The sequence below is a fragment of the Notechis scutatus genome, chromosome 4 (assembly GCF_049901735.1).
Source record: "Notechis scutatus isolate UNSWTSFEM ecotype Mainland chromosome 4, rNotScu1.2, whole genome shotgun sequence".
NCBI classification, from domain to species: domain Eukaryota; kingdom Metazoa; phylum Chordata; class Lepidosauria; order Squamata; family Elapidae; genus Notechis; species Notechis scutatus.
In genome coordinates this window covers 99163311-99183841 of record NC_142012.1, presented here as the reverse complement: position 1 = coordinate 99183841, position 20531 = coordinate 99163311, and the positions used below count along the sequence as shown (strand labels likewise).

General features: G+C 41.7%; 1 protein-coding gene across 8 annotated transcripts in view; it reads left to right on the top strand.

Moving 5' to 3' along the window:
* Positions 1-20531, top strand: part of PLCE1 (phospholipase C epsilon 1) — a 164984-nt gene that overhangs the window by 10278 nt on the left and 134175 nt on the right. For all 8 annotated transcript variants that reach the window (XM_087964188.1, XM_087964190.1, XM_087964191.1 and 5 more), the window contains exon 2: positions 10070-11491. In XM_087964188.1, coding sequence (XP_087820314.1) covers positions 10775-11491 — 717 coding nt within the window. In that variant the 5' untranslated portion in view covers positions 10070-10774. The remainder of the gene's footprint in view (positions 1-10069; positions 11492-20531) is intronic.

Sequence of the window (20531 nt, the reverse complement as noted above, 5' to 3'; positions counted from 1 at the left end):
TGGAAAAAAGTTTTTTATTTTTTAAATTTTATACATCTTTTCATGTGAGCAATATGTTTCCAGATTGTAACACTTGTACATAGTCATATTTTCATTTCCATTAATCTTATATAATATTAACTGATATTATCCATTTCACTCATCTTTAAATAAATTTGCAATTCATATTTCAATTCATTAATTCAATATCATTTCATCCATACATGTTTTCAATTCTTTATCCCCTATTATTTCCATTTTCAGCTTACCACCTATTTTATTTTACATTACACATCATTATTGACCTTAATTTTCTCTAAGCCGATATATAATAAACAATCTAAAAAGAGTAAAAATATAATAAAACCAATATATTTAGGATCCACATGATATTTTCCATTCCCCTACTTTAATCATAATAAAATGCTCTTGTACAATTCTAATATCCATTAAATAATCAACTGTATATATAGCCAACTGTATATATCCCCTCCAGTAAATCACTAAAATAACTTCTTAATATCTCTCATTTTATCTTCACTTTACTTATAATCTTTAATAATCATATTTTTAATTCATTTCCACTACCTTATTTTAATCCTCGAAGAAAGAAAAGGGTTCATAACAACACATTTTATATACAGTTCATATTCATATATATATGTAATTATACATTCCTAAAGTATTTCCCAACAAGTTTTAAACTAAATACCAATATATATTCCATGTGGTATCCCCCTTATAGAATCCCTAACCCTTATCTCTGAATTTTTCATCTTTATTATTTCTTTTAATTTTAGCCAACTTTCCCTTTTCTAAATTTCCCTGATCTTCCTTCTTTCCTTCTAACATTTCCCCCTTCTTCTCCTCCCTCCTTTCCTGTTCTCTTTTTTGAAGTTTCTTCTTGTATAATTTTTTCTTCTTTTGTTTAATCCTGGGAGCGTTTTCCCTTTTATTTATTGACTCTGTCATCAATGTCATAGTTTTAATTCCTTTAGTGTCTTTTGGCAGTGTTTCTTGTTCTCCATGTCTGTCTGAGCCTCTTTCTTCTTCCTTTAACTCTGCCTCACTGGAATTTCTTTGTTCTTCTGCCATCGCCATTATTTTCTTTTTCAATATTTCCAAAAATTCCCTTCTTTTTTCCTCTTACAGTTTGCAATTCCAACTTAAAATCTTTGCTTATTTCTTCCATTTTTTATAATCAGTTAAGTTATTAATATTCAAAGTCTTTTATTGCAATGCTTGCCAAAAGTCTCCTTTTATCTTTGTTTCTCTTGTTAATCTTTCTGTCCCTTTCACAATCAACACCCAACAGTCCCAGAAAATTGCATTTGTATATCCTCTTAGTAGAGTTTCTCCCTCTTTTTTCAAAAAATTTCCAGGGTTCTTATTATTTTATTTATCTTTTGTTTCATAACAGTTATGAGTCCAGTAAATTTCCATAAGGTTTTGTAGGAAAAAAGTCTTTGACCATTAGATGGCGCTCTATATCACTTTCCACTTCTCAAAGTTCTTTTCTTTTGAATTATGTTAAACATTAATTTCCAACCATTTCCATGATTAATTTTCTTAATAATAACCAATTCCAGGCAAGTCCAGCATTTTATCCAATGCTTAATTAATGCCAATTTATATTATTCAAAATTTAGTCTCTAATTTGGTTGTAACTTTTTATACTCCAATTTTGTTTACCTTATATTTTCCTCTTATTTTCTGTTTGCCGCTGTGATACTCTTGTGTGAGGGCACTTTCTTTCTACTTCTTGGGGTTGTTAAGAAAAAATTCAGTTCTTTTATCTGGTTACATGTTACTCACCACTTCACCGCTCCAGCACAAAACTTAGGGTCCCGCCAGCTTTCCATCTTCAGGGCAGCCATTTTAGACTGCCGTTTCTCCCTGTCTTGCAGGGGAGTAATACCTAGCTAGGGAGGGGAGATGTGGCTCCCCTCGACCCAGCTGGCAGTCTCCCCCTCTTCTCCCACCCCTCCAAGGTGGGTCAGATGACTCTAGTCCCGTGGGGACCCTTCCAAAAAGGGAAACACAGATCAAAGCCGCGTACAATCGCGGTCTCTGATCTGCTGTCGATGGAAAAGCCACCGGAAGTCGGCTTTGCTTCCTTTTATAAGAGAACTAAACTACAGTTTTGGTATGCTTTTTAAAAAGCAGTCAAAATAATCAGAAATATTGAGACAAAATAACAGTTTAGGTAAATAGACATGCTTTTTATGAGCTTGGCTAGTTTACCAGCTGTGATCCCATCTAGTGGAAAAAGTTTGTGACATTCACACATATTTACTTGCCTCTAGAGTAGACTCTTATACTTCTCATGTGCTTCATGTGGGCCTGTCTTTAAAGATAGGTTGGTATGTTCAACAGGTGCAGAATTCAGCAGCCTAGATGCTTATGGCAAGGGAAAATGATCAAAGCATGAACAACTATTTCACATCAGCTGCAGTAGCTGCCACTTTGCTTCTAAATTCAGTTTAAAGTGCTGGTGATTTCTTTTAAAGTCCTAAGCGATTTGAGACACTGGGATTTGAAGGTTTGATGGCACCTGTATAAACCTATCTAAATCTTACTTGTGTCTGCTATTACAGTATAAAGCATTGGGTTTATTTTATTAATGCAGTTATTTTTATACTGTCGTTTTTCTCAATGGCCCTATACTGTTACAGTATAAAAGAGAACAGTGAGGTAAAACATAATTTAGTTTATAAGAAATTGTGTCCAAGTTTTACCCAATTTACAATGTTAGCTGTCACAATACCAGCCATGTCATTCATTAAAATCAGAGGGGGAAATCCAAATTAATGTAATTCTGACTTGTTATTTTTGTGCTTATTATTTTGAAACATTGATCATTAATTTGGTTTAATACCCCACCCCTTATGATCAGGAGCTCAAAGCTTTATGTAGAAAATCCCTCTTCCTGGTTTTCTCCACAACAACAAGTAGGTTGAGCTGAGAATGGGGTAGAACCAGAATCCTTTAGTGCCTTAACTCTAACTATACCACACTGCTTTTGACACATTTTTTTTCGTAATTCTGTTTTCAAATTGCAGTGGTTGTAAATAAGATAGTAATTTTAAAACTAAAAGCTAAAGTCTGTTGAACATCTAACTGTGTTGGGAATCAGACGGCCAACAAATTCCTGTTACTCTTGCTGACAATTTTGTTGGTCAGATTGTGGGAAAAAGAAGAGGGTTTCTGGACTTGAAGTCCTACGGACAGGACAAAATAGGCTGAAAGTGCAAAGGTGACTGGAACCTTGTGAGGATGTAACCTTGTTGTAACCGTTATATCTAAAGGATGAGAAATTGAGAAGAATCTGACACTGATTCAGCTGCTACCAGCTTAAATGCTATTTTGGGATGTAGTATATTAATAGGAGCATAGGATCTAGATTACAGTTCTATTCTGACTTTGTTGAGGACTTGTAATATAGGTGGTCCTTGGCTTACAACAGTTCATTTAGTGACCGTTCAAAATTACAACAGCACTGAAAAAAAATGACTTAGGACCGTTTTTCACATGTGAAAAATGATGATCATTGCAGTATCCTCATGGTCAAAGGATCAAAATTCAGATGCTTGGCTTCTGGCTCATATTTATGACAGTTGTAGTGTCCCAGGGCCATGCAATCCTTTTTTGGGACTTTTCTGACAAGCAAAGTCAATGGGGAAGCCAGATTTTGTTACCGATCATGTTACTAACTTAACATTTGCAGCGATTCACTTAACAACTGTGGCAAGAAAGGTTGTAAAATGAGGCAAAGCTCACTTAACCAACAGCTTGCTTAGCAACAGAAATGTTGGGCTCAATTGTGGTTGTAAGTCAAGGACCACATATACTGTGCCCTCTACATGTGGTCCTTTACTTATGACCAGATGCCTAGTGATTGTTCAAAGTTATGATGAACCTACCCCAAAAGCTATTTAAGACCCAGATTTCAAATTATGATGGCCGCTTCCTGCCTCGGCCACATGTCTGATTGTGGCTGTTTGCCAATAGCTCTCATTTATGTCAGTTTGCAGCATTCTACAGTTCTGTGACCATGATATAACCACACTGTTAGGTTTCCAAGTGATGAAATCCATTTAAAAAGAAAAGTACAAAGTCCATCTTTCTAAAAGATTTATTTATGAAAGCATCAAATTGGCAAAGTCCACGGTAGTTCCGGATCTGACACAACCCGGAATTACCCCACAATATTACAAGTTAGAAACAACCCCCCAAAAGTCACATTCTCCAATAGAAGTAATTCAACGTTGCTTGATGTCATAAATCTGCACCTCAAGGGGCCCAAGCAAGGACAGCTCATTTCCCACGGGAAGAAAGATCACGTAACCAAAACAACTCTCTTTATCTCCACTCTTCCCCACTTAGGACTGTGGTGAGCCTGAACACCCCCCCCATGACTACCCCAGAGAAAGTAAGAAAAAGAATATATACTAAGACTAACTAAAATGGCTACACTTATGTCAGATTCGGGCTTTTGCTGGAAACTGGTGTTTGCTTCCACTTCAAGCGAAAAATTACCCCCATACACAGCAAACATCCCCATCCACAATGGGGAAGCTGGATTCTGTTACAGACCGTGTTACTAACTTAACAATTGCAGCAATTCACTTAACAACTGTGGCAAGTAAGGTCGTAAAATGAGGCAAAGCTCACTTAATCAACAGATCGCAACAGGAATTTTGGGCTCAATTGTGGTCGTAAACCAAGGACTACCTATACTGTGCCCTCTACAGGTTAATGACTGTGTCTGCATTCACTTACAACCACCATGTTTGCTTTATGATCAACATGTTCACTTAATCACCACCGCAACAATGCTTGTAAAATTTGGCGTGGTCAAATGGTGAGCCACTTAATGACCATCACACCTTACAACTATAATTGTCAGCTCAATTATGTCCTTAAGTTGAGGATAACTTGTACTGTGCAGTCTAAAAAGGATGGCAGGAATTGAGTTCAGTGAAGGCGTAACACAAGTTGGTGAGGAGAGGTGGAAGCCAGGACCTGTGAGATACGCCTAAATGAACTGAGTGCATTTAATATGTAGAAGAAGAGACTTCAAATACGTAAAACATTGCTATATAGAAGAAGGTGTGGACTTTTTCCCTGTCATCTCAGAACTAGAGCAGACTCCAAAGGTGCTTTTTCAACAGGCAACTAGACTTTCTGGTTTTTCTTTTAAGACGTTTTACTTCTCATCCAAGAAGTTGTTTCAGCTCTTTACCCTTTCATCACAACAAATATAAACAAAGTTAGTAACTTATAGATAGGCATTGACTTATAGCCATTCATTTAGTGACTATTCAAAATTACAGTGGCACTGGAAAAAAATAATACATTTCAGTGTATCCATAATTAGTAAAGTATGGCTAAGGAATTCTGGGAGATGAAGTCCACAAGTCTTAAAGTTGCCAAGTTTGGAGACCCTTGATTTACACGTATGTGCTTGTAGTGTTTTTAAATTACAGCAGCAGAAATAATACTTGCAAATGCTTTGAGGTTCTCAAAATGCTTCATCAGAATTATCTAGCTACACTTTTATGTCAGGGGTCTCCAACCCCCGGTCCCTGGACCAGTCCACAGCATGACAGCAGCCGGTCAGCACAAACAGGCAGAGCCCCACCCACAGAATGCAGGCAGCACGCAAAACCATGCCCCCTCTGGTCCACGGAAAAATCTTTCTCCATGGAACCGGTTCCTGGTGCCCAAAAGGTTTGGGGCCTCTGCTTTATGTAACCCATCTAAAAGGTAAGCCTGAATTGTCCTCAATGTTGCAGAAGGGAGTGGTTCAGTGGGAAGAAAAGCAGAGTAGGGATAGGATAGGATAGAATTTTATTGTCACTTTAAATGTACACTAATCAGCATACATTAAAGGAAATTTTATTGCATTCAGCTCTCAAAAGATAACCATTATGCTATACCCACAAACAAACATATATGACAAAAGAAACATCAGTTTAGTTCGAATGTATACATATATATGGTGAAAACATCTTTCTTAATATGGTGTTTAGAGTAGGGATGTAATGCAATTAGAAATTTAGATCTTACAAAGAAGAAAAGAGCCTACCCTGAAAAATAAATACCAAATAAACAAGCAACAGACAAACAGTGCCAAAACTGGACACTATGAATGAATGAAAGAAGTTACAATCAATCAGTCTTTGATAATTAAAGAAATTATAATCACATGTGTTGGCAAGATGATTGATAAGCTATCAAACTTGTAACACTTGGCAAGATTAAGGGACATAGAAGAAAGGGAAAGCAGTGGATAGGATGAAAGAGATTGGAGGAATGTCTGGCTGCGCAGGCTCTTAAGTAAGGCTTATTTTGGGGGTAGGGCTTATATTAGGCAGTCCAGTTGCCCTGGGGTATAATGCAAGCCTACTTAGAATTAAGTCCCAGAATATATTTCTTGATATATCTATCTGTATTTCCCTGAAAATAAGACCAGGTCTTATTTTCTTTTGGCCCCACAATAAGCACCAGGGCTTATTTTTCACTAGGGCTATGTTTTTTTCCATGTACGGGAGGTCCATTTCTTCTGCTTGCGGTGGGGGCCAAAGGTTGCATAGCGCACCTGTGCTGCTGCCATGAGGGGGGTGGAGCTACTCCACACTGGCTTACCTCAGGACCCCTGCAGCCAGGCCACCCATGCTCCAACATTTGCCTCGCTTCATGGCGGTGGCTCCAACAGCCCTGTCCAGCAGGACCCCAGCCCACTTCCACTTGCTCACAGCCACAAAGCAGGAGACAGAGTGACGCACCGGTGCCAAGTGCAGGAAACGGGAGAGTGGAGCTGCCCCATGAACCCTGCACTGGCTTATCTCAGAGCCCCTGCAGCCAGGCAGTCAATACCCCAACACCTGCCTCGGCTCACGGCCATGGCACCAAAACAGTGGTTGGTCTCCTCTCCATTACAGCCATGAGGAAACAGAAGTAATGGGCCAGCGACCACATGGGCTCCTGCTGCACATGGATGTTAGTCCTGCTACCTTGAGGCAGTTGTCGGGACGTGGACAGCCCAACTATGGAAGCCCTGAGATAAGCTGGTGCGGGGCACGTGGGGCAGTTCCACCGCCCCCCGCCTCGCTTTGTGGCTGCAGCACTGCAAGCAACCAGACAGAATGGGTTGCTGGCTGACTGCTCAGGCTCTTCAGTAGGGCTTATATTAGGTGCACATGTAAAAAACATGTTAGGTCTTATTTGGAGGATAGGTCTTGTTTTTGGGGAAACGGTATATAGGATTGTAGCCTTGACCTTCAAATATTTTATTTATTTTATTTATTTATTTGATTTGCCAATTGTTTACAAGATAATAAGTATAAATGTATACATAGTTGTGAATACATGAAATGGGTACATATAAGAAAAATAAAAGAATAAGAGAAACAATAGGACAGGGACGGTAGAAGCACGCTGGTGCGCTTATGCACGCCCCCTAAATATAATTCTCAACATTCCCAGCCAAATAACTGGTGAATATTTGCCTAACATGAACACATCTTTGATGACAGGTATAATCTTTCTGATTCCTCCAAACAGTCATATTATATGACACAGCTCATGTGAGGAAACATTGAGAAACATGCACCAAGAAGTAGCCATTGCTGCTATTTTCAGAGAAAGAATATTATTTTCACAGCTGTTATACCCTGGTAGGGGCTGCAATCTTGCTTCAAGGCTTCCCATTTTTTCCTTCATCTAAACAGTAGTTGTAAGATGGTCTGACAAAACTAATTCTGCTACTCATTTCTTTTAATACAAATCTGTCAGCATCTGGCTTGTAAATGTTTTAATGGGACTTCATTTTTCTTTAGAAATTTACGTTAACAATTCTGTGTAGAAGTATCAACCTGTTTGCATTATTACGTATATCTTATTTATACTTCATTAGCAGTGATTTCATTGTGAAATATAGTTTTCCTAAAGGCTTCACATTAGCCCTCGACTTATGATGACAATTAAGCCCAAAATTTCTGTTGCTAAGTGTGTCAACTCATAAAACATTCCAATGCCTGTTTTTGAATTGCCATAAACAAAAGGGAGGGGGATCTGAAGGAGCATTATGGCAGTTTAAAACCAGAAATACATTTCACCCTTATCTACAAAGATTGTAGCTAGACTACTGGATCTTCTGTCCTCAAAAATCCTTCATTGGAGAACATGATTGATGACACCCAACCCGTGAACCTTCATTGGAGAATCTGATTTATAATACACCCAGGAGGAGGGAGGAAACAGTCACTGGCAACTGTAAATTACATATGCCAGAGTTGGCTTCATTTAATGCTGACACGTTGCGCCTAATAAATCTTTTGAATTTTTTTGAAGCTTGGCTCGAGGCTCATGATTTAATTAGGGCAATCACCGGAACCCTGACAAAGTGAGACAGTTGTTAATTGAGTTTTGCCCATTTTACGTCCTTTCTTGCCATGGTTGTTAAGTGACTACAATTGTTAAGTTAGTAACAGGGTTGTGAAGTGAATCTGGCTTTCCCATTGACTTTGCTTGTCAGAAGGGCACAAAAGGCATGACCCCTAGGACATTGCAGCTATCATAAATATAAACAAGCTGCCAAGTGTCCGAATTTTTATCACGTGACCATGGGGAATGCTGCAACAGTTGTGTGAAAAACGATCATAAGTCCCTTTTTTCTGTGCCATTGTAACTTTAGATGGTCACTAAATGAATTGTTTTAAGTTGAGGTCTACCTGTATTGTTTTTGTTCAAATATGATGTGATTTCTGAACAAATATGATCTGTTTGTGCTTGATCTGTTTCCTCCCCAATTTATGCTGCTCAGAACATACCACAGTTTTAATATATCGAAAAGAGGATTTTCCTTTTCTCTAATTGAACTGGATTAAAGATTTATCCATAATAACAATTTTTGCACAATGTTTTATTTCATCAAAATTGATAATTATCAACCTCATCAAAAACCATAGCCGTGATGGGGGTGGCATGCATCTGAACACCATAAAACCAGACTAGTGAAAATTAAAACAAGGGACATGGGAATGTTGTCTCTTCAAGCCCTTATGCCATGCGGGCAGGAGAAAAAGGAACACAGATTTTTGTAGTTCAACCACAAATAGGCCTTCCATTTGATAACATAGAAATGATCAAAATCTTTCATTAGGATGGTATTAGTTTTTCTGAAATAAGTCTACTCAACACAACTTTTGTATTTCTGAATGTTGTCAGTTTTCAATCTAATGTTGGGAACAGACTGAAACTGATATATTTGTAGGCTGCACAACTCAGATTAACAGTAAATTTAATAGATGGTTGAAATAGCCATGAGTTTGTGGGGAAGAATAAAAGTGAACATGAATTTTAGTTTTAGATTGGTAGTGTTTCTTCAGACTTCATTGGCTGACTATTAAATATCTCCCAATCTGGGATTGGCATGGGACTGGTGCTGTGAAGTTGGGAATTTAGATAGATGGCTGGACTGGCAGGTTTAACCAAGTCTCAAAAATCATTCCATTGTGGTGTTCCCTCCCAGCCCAGTAAAGGCCCTGAAAATGACAAGGCAAAGTGTGGTTTGTAGATGGAGAGGAGGGATAAGTTAGGCAACTCCACCTAGTGCCACTTAATGCAGATGGATTTCTAATAAAGCTCACCTCACCTATCCTATATCACAGGATATCATTATGGATGAGACAACTGACCTGGCATACATCACCAAGCTCTGGCTAAACACTGAAAAGAAGATGGATTCCCCTTTGTGCCCAGTCTGCTTTCAGATTTGACATCAACTAGGACCCCAAAAGCGAGGGGAGCTATTATTGTTTGGAGGGGGGGAGAGATTTGGGATTGTCACCGTAACTACCGATTCGCTTGAAACAGGCCGAACCGGTAGAATTCTGAGGCCAATCCTGAGAGGTCAGTTGCTGCTATTGTACCAGTTATCCTGTTGTGTAGCAGTATTTCTGCCAGTGCTGCTTGATACCATCTTTGGGTTGATGGGTGAAGTTCCTTGGGGATGTCAGCTTACATGTTGATGACTATGTAATTTAATACCATTAATACTGTGGTTCTTCTTTTTTTTCTACAGAAAACATACTGGAAGCTGCTTGACTTAAGAAGCAAGGGCCTTTTCCTGTTCTGTTCTTCTAAGAAATGCACAAGAGGGAAAACACCACTATATTCTAAGACAGAAGTATCCATTTTTGGGAGGAATCAAGTCTAAATGCTGCCATGCTCCAAACAAATATTGACTATAATTTATATTTTGTGCCAACCAAGTGCTTGGAATTTTTGGGGAGACTCTTAATTACAAAACTACATGTTTTGTAATGGTAGCATTCATTACACTGTACCTTTGGAGGAAAAATAAATACACATTTAAAAAATGTTATGAGGTCAGCTTGTTTTCCATAGAAAGTTTGCTTACAGTTGATTTGGAGCCAACATTTGCCATTCAGAAAGGAGATAATGGAGATAAGCTCTGTAGGTGCCGGTTATGAAATGACAAATCAGGTGTACAGATCTTTTTTATAACTTGAATAAGAAGACTTGCTAAGGAACATTGCTTGGCATTTTTATTTTAACAGATACAAAAGAAGTGACTGATAGAGAAAATGCCTGGAAGGGTGGCACATTTATTCCTGCTTCTTTGGAATTTCTTAATATAAATTATGATGTACAGAAAAACTGTAAGAGTAATGCCATACGTAACCAATTATATAAACCGTATGATTCTCTTTCAAAGAAAGATAAATATTCAGAAACTGGAATTTCTTCTTCGCTGCAAAGAGTCATGCATTCCGAAATTCAGTTAAACATGGATGAATCTCAAATGAAGTTGGAATCATTAAAAAGTGAGGCCTCACTCAACAAAAAAGGAAGTGAAAATACAGGTGCCAGTTATGCCAAAGAGGCCAGTAGTATCTCAAAAAACGTACACACTTTGCGTAATAATTTAATTTGGAATGACTGTGTGTCTTGCACTAAGGATTCTATAGCCTGCACTTATAATTATCTGGAACTGCCATCTTGTGGGAATAAAACTGGACACCTCCATGATTCTTCTGATACGTCAGTGGATAAATTGTTGTGTTTCAAAAAAGGAACTCCAAAATTTAGTGTGGGAGGCTCAGGTCACAGTTTCTCAAGTAGTAATTTTACTGGAAGGATGCCTTCGAAACCTCTTCTGAGCCATTTTGAAAACTGCACTGCCAACAACATTATGGAGGAAAATTTTTCCCGAAGTAAGAAGGAACGTTCCACCTTATTAATAAGAAGATTTTGCAAAAATGATAAGGAGGTTAAGAAATCAGTTTACACTGGAACCAGAGCAATTGTAAGGACTTTACCATCAGGGCACATAGGGGCTGTTGCTTGGAATTGTGTTGCTCACTGGAAGATTCATACTGAGTTAAGGAATACTGGAATTATATCAGAACAGCTAAAAATCCCTCAAGTTTCAATAAATGAAGCATTGTATTACTACCTTCTGCAATCTATATGGCATGGGGTAAGTGACTTTTTAAAATCCAATTTCAGAATATGGTGGCTGGGAGATGCAGAACTTAAATTTTAAATTACTCTTTGTGGCAGTTAAAATTCAGTGATGTAGCCAAATAAAATAGGGAAATACAATGTTTTTTTAACCAGTTTATTAGAAATCAAAATAACATTTTCTTAATTCTTAAAAATCAATTTAGGATGTTATTTTATCAAAGTCTACTGTTTTTATCAAAGTCTACTGTAACTTTTAAATGGTGTGTAAATGTAGTTTATTTTTGTGTCTGTTGAAGGCTGATTTGTCTGAGTGCCGAGCTTCCAGGATTTCCCTAGTGTTTTTTTTTTTCTATTTAGTTTGGTCTAGGAAGCTCATGATTTCCCAGTTGAAACTGGTTGCATTGTCCATGTGTTATGAGATTAAGTAGTTATGTCTTTTTTGATTATCTTTGAAACTGCCAAAACCTTAACTTAGATCTTTTGTAACTAATACTGAAATAATCCTTGACAAGTGATTGACCAGAACATTATAGTGTATGAAGAAACATTTACTGCTGAGGAATAGCCCAACAGTGTTTGCTGTTGCTGGGAAGTAAAATGATTTTTCCCCATGACATTAGAAGCAAAATTAGAGAACAAATATATACAGTCTTCTATGAAACATTTCATTTGTGAATGAATATAAAGCAGTGGTTCCCAAACTTTTTCAGTCCACTGCCCCCTTGGTGCTACAAACTCATTCTCAATGCCCCAGGGGCAGGATTCAAATTTCTGTGGGTGTGGCCTAATTTGAGGGTGTGGTTTGCTGGTAATGAGATTGTGTGGGCGTGGCTTGCTGGCCACATGACTGGGTGGGCGTGGCTTCCTGGTCACATGACTGGGTGAGCATGGTTTAGTGACTGGCAAACCAAATACAAGTAGTCCTCAATTAATGGCCGGTTGCTTAGCAAGTGTTCTAATTTATGACTCCCCAGAGCTACTTGACCTGTTTTTGGAGTTTTGACAGCCATGCACAAACATATACACATACTTCCTTCCAACCCTGCTGGAGCAGGTCATTGGACTAGAATCGGCAAAGCATCTCTGATAGAATCTAATCAGAGATGCTTTGCCGATTTTTGTTGATTTTTATTTGTATTTCTTTATTTTATGTTGCTGAATTGCATTGACATGGGTATTCCTTCTTATGCACTACCCAGAAGCTTTTGTGATTCTTTGCAGCAAAAATTACCGACCTCTGGCTTTGCTCTACTTTTCAAACGCGCCAGTACTGCCGGGTTCTAGGTGCCGGCCCCGCAGCTGCACCCCATTGAGCCTGCTGCACTGGAGGGACCTTCCTCATGCAAGTCCGAGCGGAGCAGTGCACCAAATCAATGGGGTGAGCCTGGGAGAGGGAAAGAGAGAGAGAGAAAAGAGAGAAAGAGAGAAGGAAGAAAAGAAAGAGAAAAGGGAAAGAAAGAAAAAGGGACAAAGAAAGGGGGGCATGGAGGGATAGAGGGGGGAGGGAGAGAGAGGGAGAGAGAGAGAGAGAGAAAGAGAGACACCTGATGCATCAGATTGAAATGAGGCCTAGTTTAGAGGCCCTTTTCCACACTGAAGCATCTTTGCCAGCACCTTTGCCAGCACATTGAAACATCTTTGGCGTCTATTAATTAAAGGTTTTGTGGACGAAACATGGCCAAGACTATCAGGAAGCTCTCACATTTTGTTGAGGCTTTAAACAGGATCCATTGGACCAGATCTCCACCCTAAAAAATTACTTTTCCCCAATGTATTACAGTGCCAATTCGGAAGAAGGCAAAACCAAAATGTATTGGTAAATTACAAGGAGAACACACACACACACACACACACACACACACTCCCTTCTAACCCTGCTGGAGCAGGTGATTGGACTAGAATAGATATCTCATTATCTTTCTCCTCCCTCCCTCCCTCCTCCTTTATTTCTTTTTCTTTCTGTCCCTTCCTTCCATCCACCCCTCTTTGTCCCTTTTTCTTTCTTTCCCTTTTCTCTTTCTCTTCTTCTCTCTTTCTCTCTCTCTCTCCTCTCTCTTTCCCTTTCTCAGGCTCACCCTATTGACTTCATGCACAGCTCCGTTTGGACTTGCTTGGGCAGGTGCTTCCGGTGCAAGGGGCTCAATGGGGTAGAAGGCGGTGGCGGCGGGATGATTGAAAAGGAGAGCAAAGCCACTCTGGCTTTGCTCTCCTTTCCCAATGCTGCGTTCGTGGTGGAGCTCCTTGCACCAGAGCGTGCAAGTCAATGGGATGATCCTGTGGGGCCTTGCCTTGAACGCGGCAGCGGCAGGATTTTTTCTCACCCCTGAATTGTGCCCTGCTGCTCACCTCCAGCACCCTCCTGCCGCTTCTTAGTGCCCCCCTGCCGGCCCCCTTGCCTCTCAGCGCCCCCCTAAGGCATCCCACCGCTCCCAGGGGCGGTGCCGCCCACTTTGGGAACCACTGATATAAAGCATCGTCCCTCTTCAGTATGGAGCTGTCCACCTATATTGAAATTCAAGGTTTAGCATTCTTAACAATTTCCTAACATATTGGAGAGAGTCCAGTTTGACAAAGCTGAATTAATGAAATTGGATAGTTGATTCTTTAGCCACAGATATACTTCTAAAACAATAATTGTACATATGTAGTTACTATCTATCAAATGGTATAGCAATAGCACTTAGACTTATATACCGTTTAACAGTGCTCTTACAGCCTTCTCTAAGCAGTTTACAGAGTCAGCATATTGCCCCCAACAATCTGGGGCCTCATTTTACTGACTTTGGAAGGATGGAAGACTGAATCAACCTTGAGCCGGTGAGACCCAAACTACTACCAGTGATCAGCAGAAGTAGCCTGCAGTACTACATTCTAACCACTGCACCACCGTGGCTCTATCACATGTATATTCTTGAAGTTGATATAGCAATACATTTCTGGAGTACTTTGACAGCACTCTCATTATGGTTAGAGACTTTAATATTATGTTCGGCTGAAATGATGCAGTTCTATATATCGTATCACTTTAACAATTATCAGAGTTTGATTAAAGGATCACCATTTTAAACATTGGAGGTGCTAACCTTTTCTAGTCCAATAGTAGTCAATAGCCCATACTTCAAGTACATTAACTGTACAATCCCCAGAGCGGGTCCCACACGGTAAGATGACCTACCCCTGGAACAAGTCCAACCCGGGCCGCGGGCTCCCCCGCTTCTTGTTTGATGAAAGGGTGCTCGGTGACTTTTCCGGTGAAAGCTCAGCACTTTTAATCAAACATGGCGGCGCCCCCCGATACCGGTGACAAAAGTAAAGGTATCCTCTAGAGCACAAGTGTCAAACTGGTGGTCCATGGGCCGGGTGCGTCACACCTAGGCCATGCCTACCCCAGCTCTGCACAGGGAAAGTCACAATATATATCATGTGACAGCAACATGATACTGCAAGTTTGACACCTGTGCTCTAGAGGATACCTTTCTTTGCAAGGATTTTGAGTTAATAGTGTTAATTGTACTGTAGTTTCAGAAAAGTGATATATAAAATTAGCCATTTTAAGTATTTCACTGAATTTATCTTTATCTTCAGTGAGCAATTTCTTTGTCTAAATTTCTCAGTGAACTTACTTAGAGATATTTATGAGTCACATAGAAGAAGAAAAGAACATTATTATTTAACACAGTCTTACTAAATGTGTATCATTAAATAGTACACAGCAATGCTGGAGATACTAGAGTGCTATTCCCAAATTTTAAAAAAAGGGAAACCATTAATGTTGCAAAGCAAAGCCACTTGAATTGCATATTTAAAACTAATAATTTACCCTTTTTTGGTCCAATGTGAACTGAACAAATCCTGTGAAGCTTTAAGAAAAAGAATACATTCAGAAACATTGATGACATTGTTTAATTTGGGCCATTACTACTAAGAACTCTGCTTTCTTTCTGTGTATAATAGCTAATTTTACCTGACATTTGATGGAATAAGAGTTCTAAATATATGGGAAGAATGTTAACTTTTTTTTAGTAATGATTCTGTTGATTCATTCACTTAACCAAGACGAGGCTATGCTCCAAATAGGTCTTAGTTTCCCACTTTAGAAAATACTAAATTAATTTTGTAGTTGAAGAATAGGAATGTGCCCCTGGGACAGCAATGCTGTTTTTGTTCATATATAGAAAGTCAATATTGGTGATTTAATTTATCATACAGGTTGTGGTTTTGCAGATTTCCAGGAAATGGGAGCTGATCTTTCCTAGTGGTAAACTATACGAATGGGGGGTAGAAATGGTCCAGCCAGTTAATGCCTAATCAGTTTACTGAATGCTGTATGTCAGGAGTATCAAAATCAAGGCCCATAAGCCAAATCTGACCCGTGGGTTGCTTAGATCTGGCCTGCAAGGGCCACCAGGGAAACAGCAAAGGACCAGCATGTGTGCCTCTGCCAGTGAAAATGGAGCTTGGGAGGGCCACGTACGGTCCTCCTGAGCTCCGTTTTTGCTGGCAGAGGGTTGCAGGAGGCCGTTGCAGCCAAAAAGGGGAGCTCGGGAGCCTGTTTTTGCTGGCAGAACACTTGGGCCACCACCAGCACCCCCAACATGAGTGACATAGAGCTGGCCATGCCCACCTTGGCCACGCACACCCCAGCCCCCAAGGTCAAACACAACTGTCATATGGCCCTCAATGAAATCAAGTTTGACATCCCTATTGTATGTGGACATTTTTATTGGAAGTATGCAGAATACAATACGATAGTATCCTTTGGACGCAGAAGTTGTGTTCAGTGAAGAGACTCCTGGTTTGTTTATTTAATTTGTTTGCCACCCATCTCACCGTAAGGCGATTCTGGGTGGCTGTCAACATTAAAAGCAATAAAACCATGCAACCATACAAATGTCTGTCTGTCTGTCTGTCTGTCTGTCTGTCTGTCTGTCTATCTATCTATCTATCTATCTATCTATCTATCTATCTATCTATCTATCTATCTATCTAATAACAATAAAAATACAAATTATGACTAATAGATGCAGAGGAAGGGAGGGAGCAGGGGAGAGAGGGGATCTGTTATTGATCCATTAATCTCCAGTGTGAAACTTCCCAAGACAAATGGCAGATCTTCTAGTCCAACCCCCTATAAGATTGGGTGGATTATGTTTACCTGTACAATCCTGTACACAAATAGTGTAGGAGTTGTGAATTTCCAGGTACAACATTATCTTAGGTATGTTACATGACAACATTAAGAGAAAATGCTCTTTGATAATATATCGATTGCAGAATTCTCCTCCATGCTGCATCGAGAGCCCAGGATAGGTTGACTCCTTCCTATGATGTCATTTAGCTGAGTCTGTATTAAGATATAAAAGCCAGCCCCCGGGAGAGACCCCAGCTTTTGACTCAGCTCCTTTCAGTCAGTAGCTGTGTCTCTGAAAGCTTCTGTTAGTTCAGTGCTGTTTTTCCTCGTTTCAAGCAGCCCCCAGGATCTGGGCAGCTGCTCTTCCAGGAGAGCAGGGCTCTCTCTCTCCTGCAGCGTTGGGATCAGTGTTGCCAGAGTGCTGTTCAGGCAAGTTGGGCAGCGTCTGTAGACCTCCCCGACGCCTGCGGTTTGAGCGGTCATAAAAAGCGATCGACAAACCGATAACAGCGTCAGCCAGCTGAGGTTCTGTCGATAGCACTCACCAGCGATCTTCAGTACCTTTTTTCCTCGCTTCAGCAGCTCCCAGGATCTGGGCAGCTGCTCTTCCAGGAGAGCAGGGCTCTCTCTCTCTCCTGCAACGTTGAGAGCAGCATTGCCAGGGCGCTGTTCAGGCAAGTTGGGCAGCGTCTGTAGACCTCCCCCACGCCTGCAGTTTGAGCGGTCGTAAAAAGCGATCGGCAAATCGATAACAGCATCAGCCAGCTGATCGTGTGGCCAGAGGCTGCCCTTTCCTTTGCTGACTTCGCTCGGAGCTCTTTATAGTCTAAGGAGTGATTCTTCGATCTCGGAGCCTGTTTCCCATAGTGAGCGGCCATCCTGGATTGAAGCCTTCCACCACGAGGTGAGGGGCCATATTGTAAGCCAGGGTGCCATTTATACCCTAAGGAGCTAAATAGAAAAAATTACAAACAGTTTCTTTCCATCGTAAGAGCCTTTATTCTTCAAATGGAGCAAGATAAGGGTCAGGAAGAGTCCCCCACCCCCAGTGGAACAGTCTCTTAAGCCCAATAAGAGAAAAAGACGTAGGCAACGCACCCAATTGGTCCAGAGGGAGGTGGCTGCTAAAATCAGAGCTAAGGCTCTAGCACCTAAGAAGGCAATTCAGTCTGAGTTGAGGGCAGAAAAGTGCAGACATGCAGCCCTAGAGAGGCAGTTCAACAGAACTATTCAACAGAAGGGAGTGCAACTACAGCATGTTTCAGGTGATACCTGTGGGCCCCAGCCAAGCCTTCCCAGGGGAGGAGAAGTTATCTATGAGCCTTTCCAACGTCCATCCTGGTCTCCTGAGGCTTTTGAAGTACAATGATCCTCAGGATCTAAAGAGATCTGGACCTTATTTCCAACAGGCTTCTGGGCCCTATGCTCCTCCCCCTCTGTCCAGGCCTCAAACCTCTTCTCAATCTAGGCCTGAAGCCACCTTCACTCCCTCAGCAGTGAGCCTTCGGCTTTCTGCCCCTACCTTTGAGCATAGACCAGGGGATATCCAAGATGTTGTCTCTTTGGCTATTAGGCAGGGATTGGCTGAAGGCTCCCAGCAAATCCTTCAACCTCCAGAAAGGGTTCAGGCCCTTCTCCCTTCTCAATCTATAAATTGCCTCATCACCCTGATTTACACAGGCCCCAGGACCTCAGGGTCCATTCTTCTCTACCAGAATGGGAGGAGGTTGATGAGGAGGAAGGGCTTCACCATCTGAACATAGTTACTCCTCTCGTTCAGAACGTGAAGAGGGCGAGACCTTTGACCAAAATCTTCAGAGGAAGAGGACTCCGCCCAGAGCAGACATCTTCTGCATTTGTCTTCAATCCTTCTCTCTTCAGGCCATTACTCAGCATGGTCTTGGTCACTGCCAAGCTGTCGCCAGAGGAAGTGGCTCTCGAGCCACAAGGAATTACCTCTAGCCAGGGAGACTCATTCTTCTCCAAGCCTGCAGTGCATGCAGGGGTTTTGCCTTCTCCCACTTTGTTCCTGGACATGGTCAAGGAACAATGCGCTTCCCCTTTGGCAGGTCCTCGCCCATCTTCTCTGGATAAGCGTTTCTACATCAGCGCAGCCCTGGACAATTCCCTGGCAGTGCCTTCTGTTGACATTCCGGTTCTGGCCTCGTTCCCATTTTCTGGCACTCTCACGTGGGCATCCATACGGTGGCTGCACCAACTCCAGATTAGATTGCCTACATCTGACCTTCAGTCTCACCAAGGCCTTAATAAGATTATCGCAGCGGCGGAATTCACTGCAGATGCCACTCTCAATTCCGCCAAATTTGCATCTAGGGCCATGGCATCTTCAGTAGCAGCAAGACGACTTATGGCTCAGAAATGGGCAGGCGGAGTCACGCTGTAAATGGAAGCTGGTTTCAGTTCCATTTGCAGGCGATAAGCTTTTTGGCAATGCTCTGGAACCTTATCTCATCGAAACCAGAGAAAAACGTAAAATTCTCTCTTCCTCTGGGAAGAGAGCCGACTATCGCCCAGCTCCTTATACTGGTAAACAGCCCTTTCAGGAGGGTGGGGGTCGTTCCTGCCGTCGCTCTAAGTAATCCCTCGTTCTCCCCAGCCATCGGAGGTCGCCTAGCCTTCTTTGCCTCCAAATGGGAGGAGTCAATGGCGGATGCCTGCATGCTCAGCACTATTAGGTCAGGATTACAATTGGACTTCCTAATGCACCCCCCCCCCCCAATTTTTTTTTGATCTGTCCTGTCTCTCAGGACATTTCAAGGCAAGACCTCGTGAATCAGGCCATTCAACTCCTTCTTGGGATCCAAGCTATTCAAACCTGTTCCCCCCTCTCTATGGGGATGTGGGCTTTATTCTCGCCTTTCATCGTTCCCAAAGCCTCGGGGGGGGGGGGTAGCAAACCATCCTGGATCTAAAATTTCTCAACCAATTCGTAAAATACAGGCTATTTAAAATGCAGACTCTGCATTCTATTTTAGAGAGCGTTCAGGAGGGCGATCTCCTCTCTTCCACTGATCTCATGGAGGCTTACCTCCACATCCCCATTGGGCCTCATCATCGCCAGTTTTTCTGTTTCTGTTATCAGAATACCCGTTACCAGTATTGAGCACTTCCCTTCGGCCTCTCATCGGCTTCAAGGGTCTTCACGAAGGTTCTGGCAGCATTGATGGCATCTCTGCTTTCTGTTCCAGTGAGGATCCAATGCTACTTGGACAACATTTTGATTCTGTCCTCCTTCATCCATGCAGCCCATCGGGATCTGCAAATTACCCTGTCATATCTCCAGAGCCACGGATTTTTCCACTCCTGTCCACTCTAATGGTTCCTGCTTCCCTACCAACGAGCAGGAACCAGCCACTCATCCATCAAGGTCCCACTCCCGCCACAAATCCAGAGATCTCTCAATTGGTGGTGTTCCCCGTTAATCTGGGACTCCTTTTCAGGGTCCCAGACAGGCTAGCAATAACCACCGATGCCAGCCTCCTGGGTTGGGGGTCCTATATGCAGGGCCAAATAGCTCAGGACCTTGGTCCAGGTCAGAGCAGGCCCTTCCCATAAATTGGCTGGAGCTCAGAGCCATTTTTCTAGCTCTCAAGCATTTCAAGCACTCATGACCGGCTCTCATGTTCTTGTCCTTATGGACAACATGGCCTCCATGGCTCATGTCAACCGGCAGGGGGGGGATGAGGTCCAGAGCCCTCATGGGAACTTGCATTGAGCAGGCCTACCAAGCTGCGGCCCTTCCGGTTCCTCGAGGTCTGACGGTGCACTCTACCAGAACCGTGGCCACTTCGGCTGCCTGGGCAACCCAAGCACCTTTGGAGGAGATCTGTCATGTGGCCACGTGGACATCTCCATCTCCTTTAATCAGATATTACCGTCTGGATGTCTTTGCCTCGGCAAC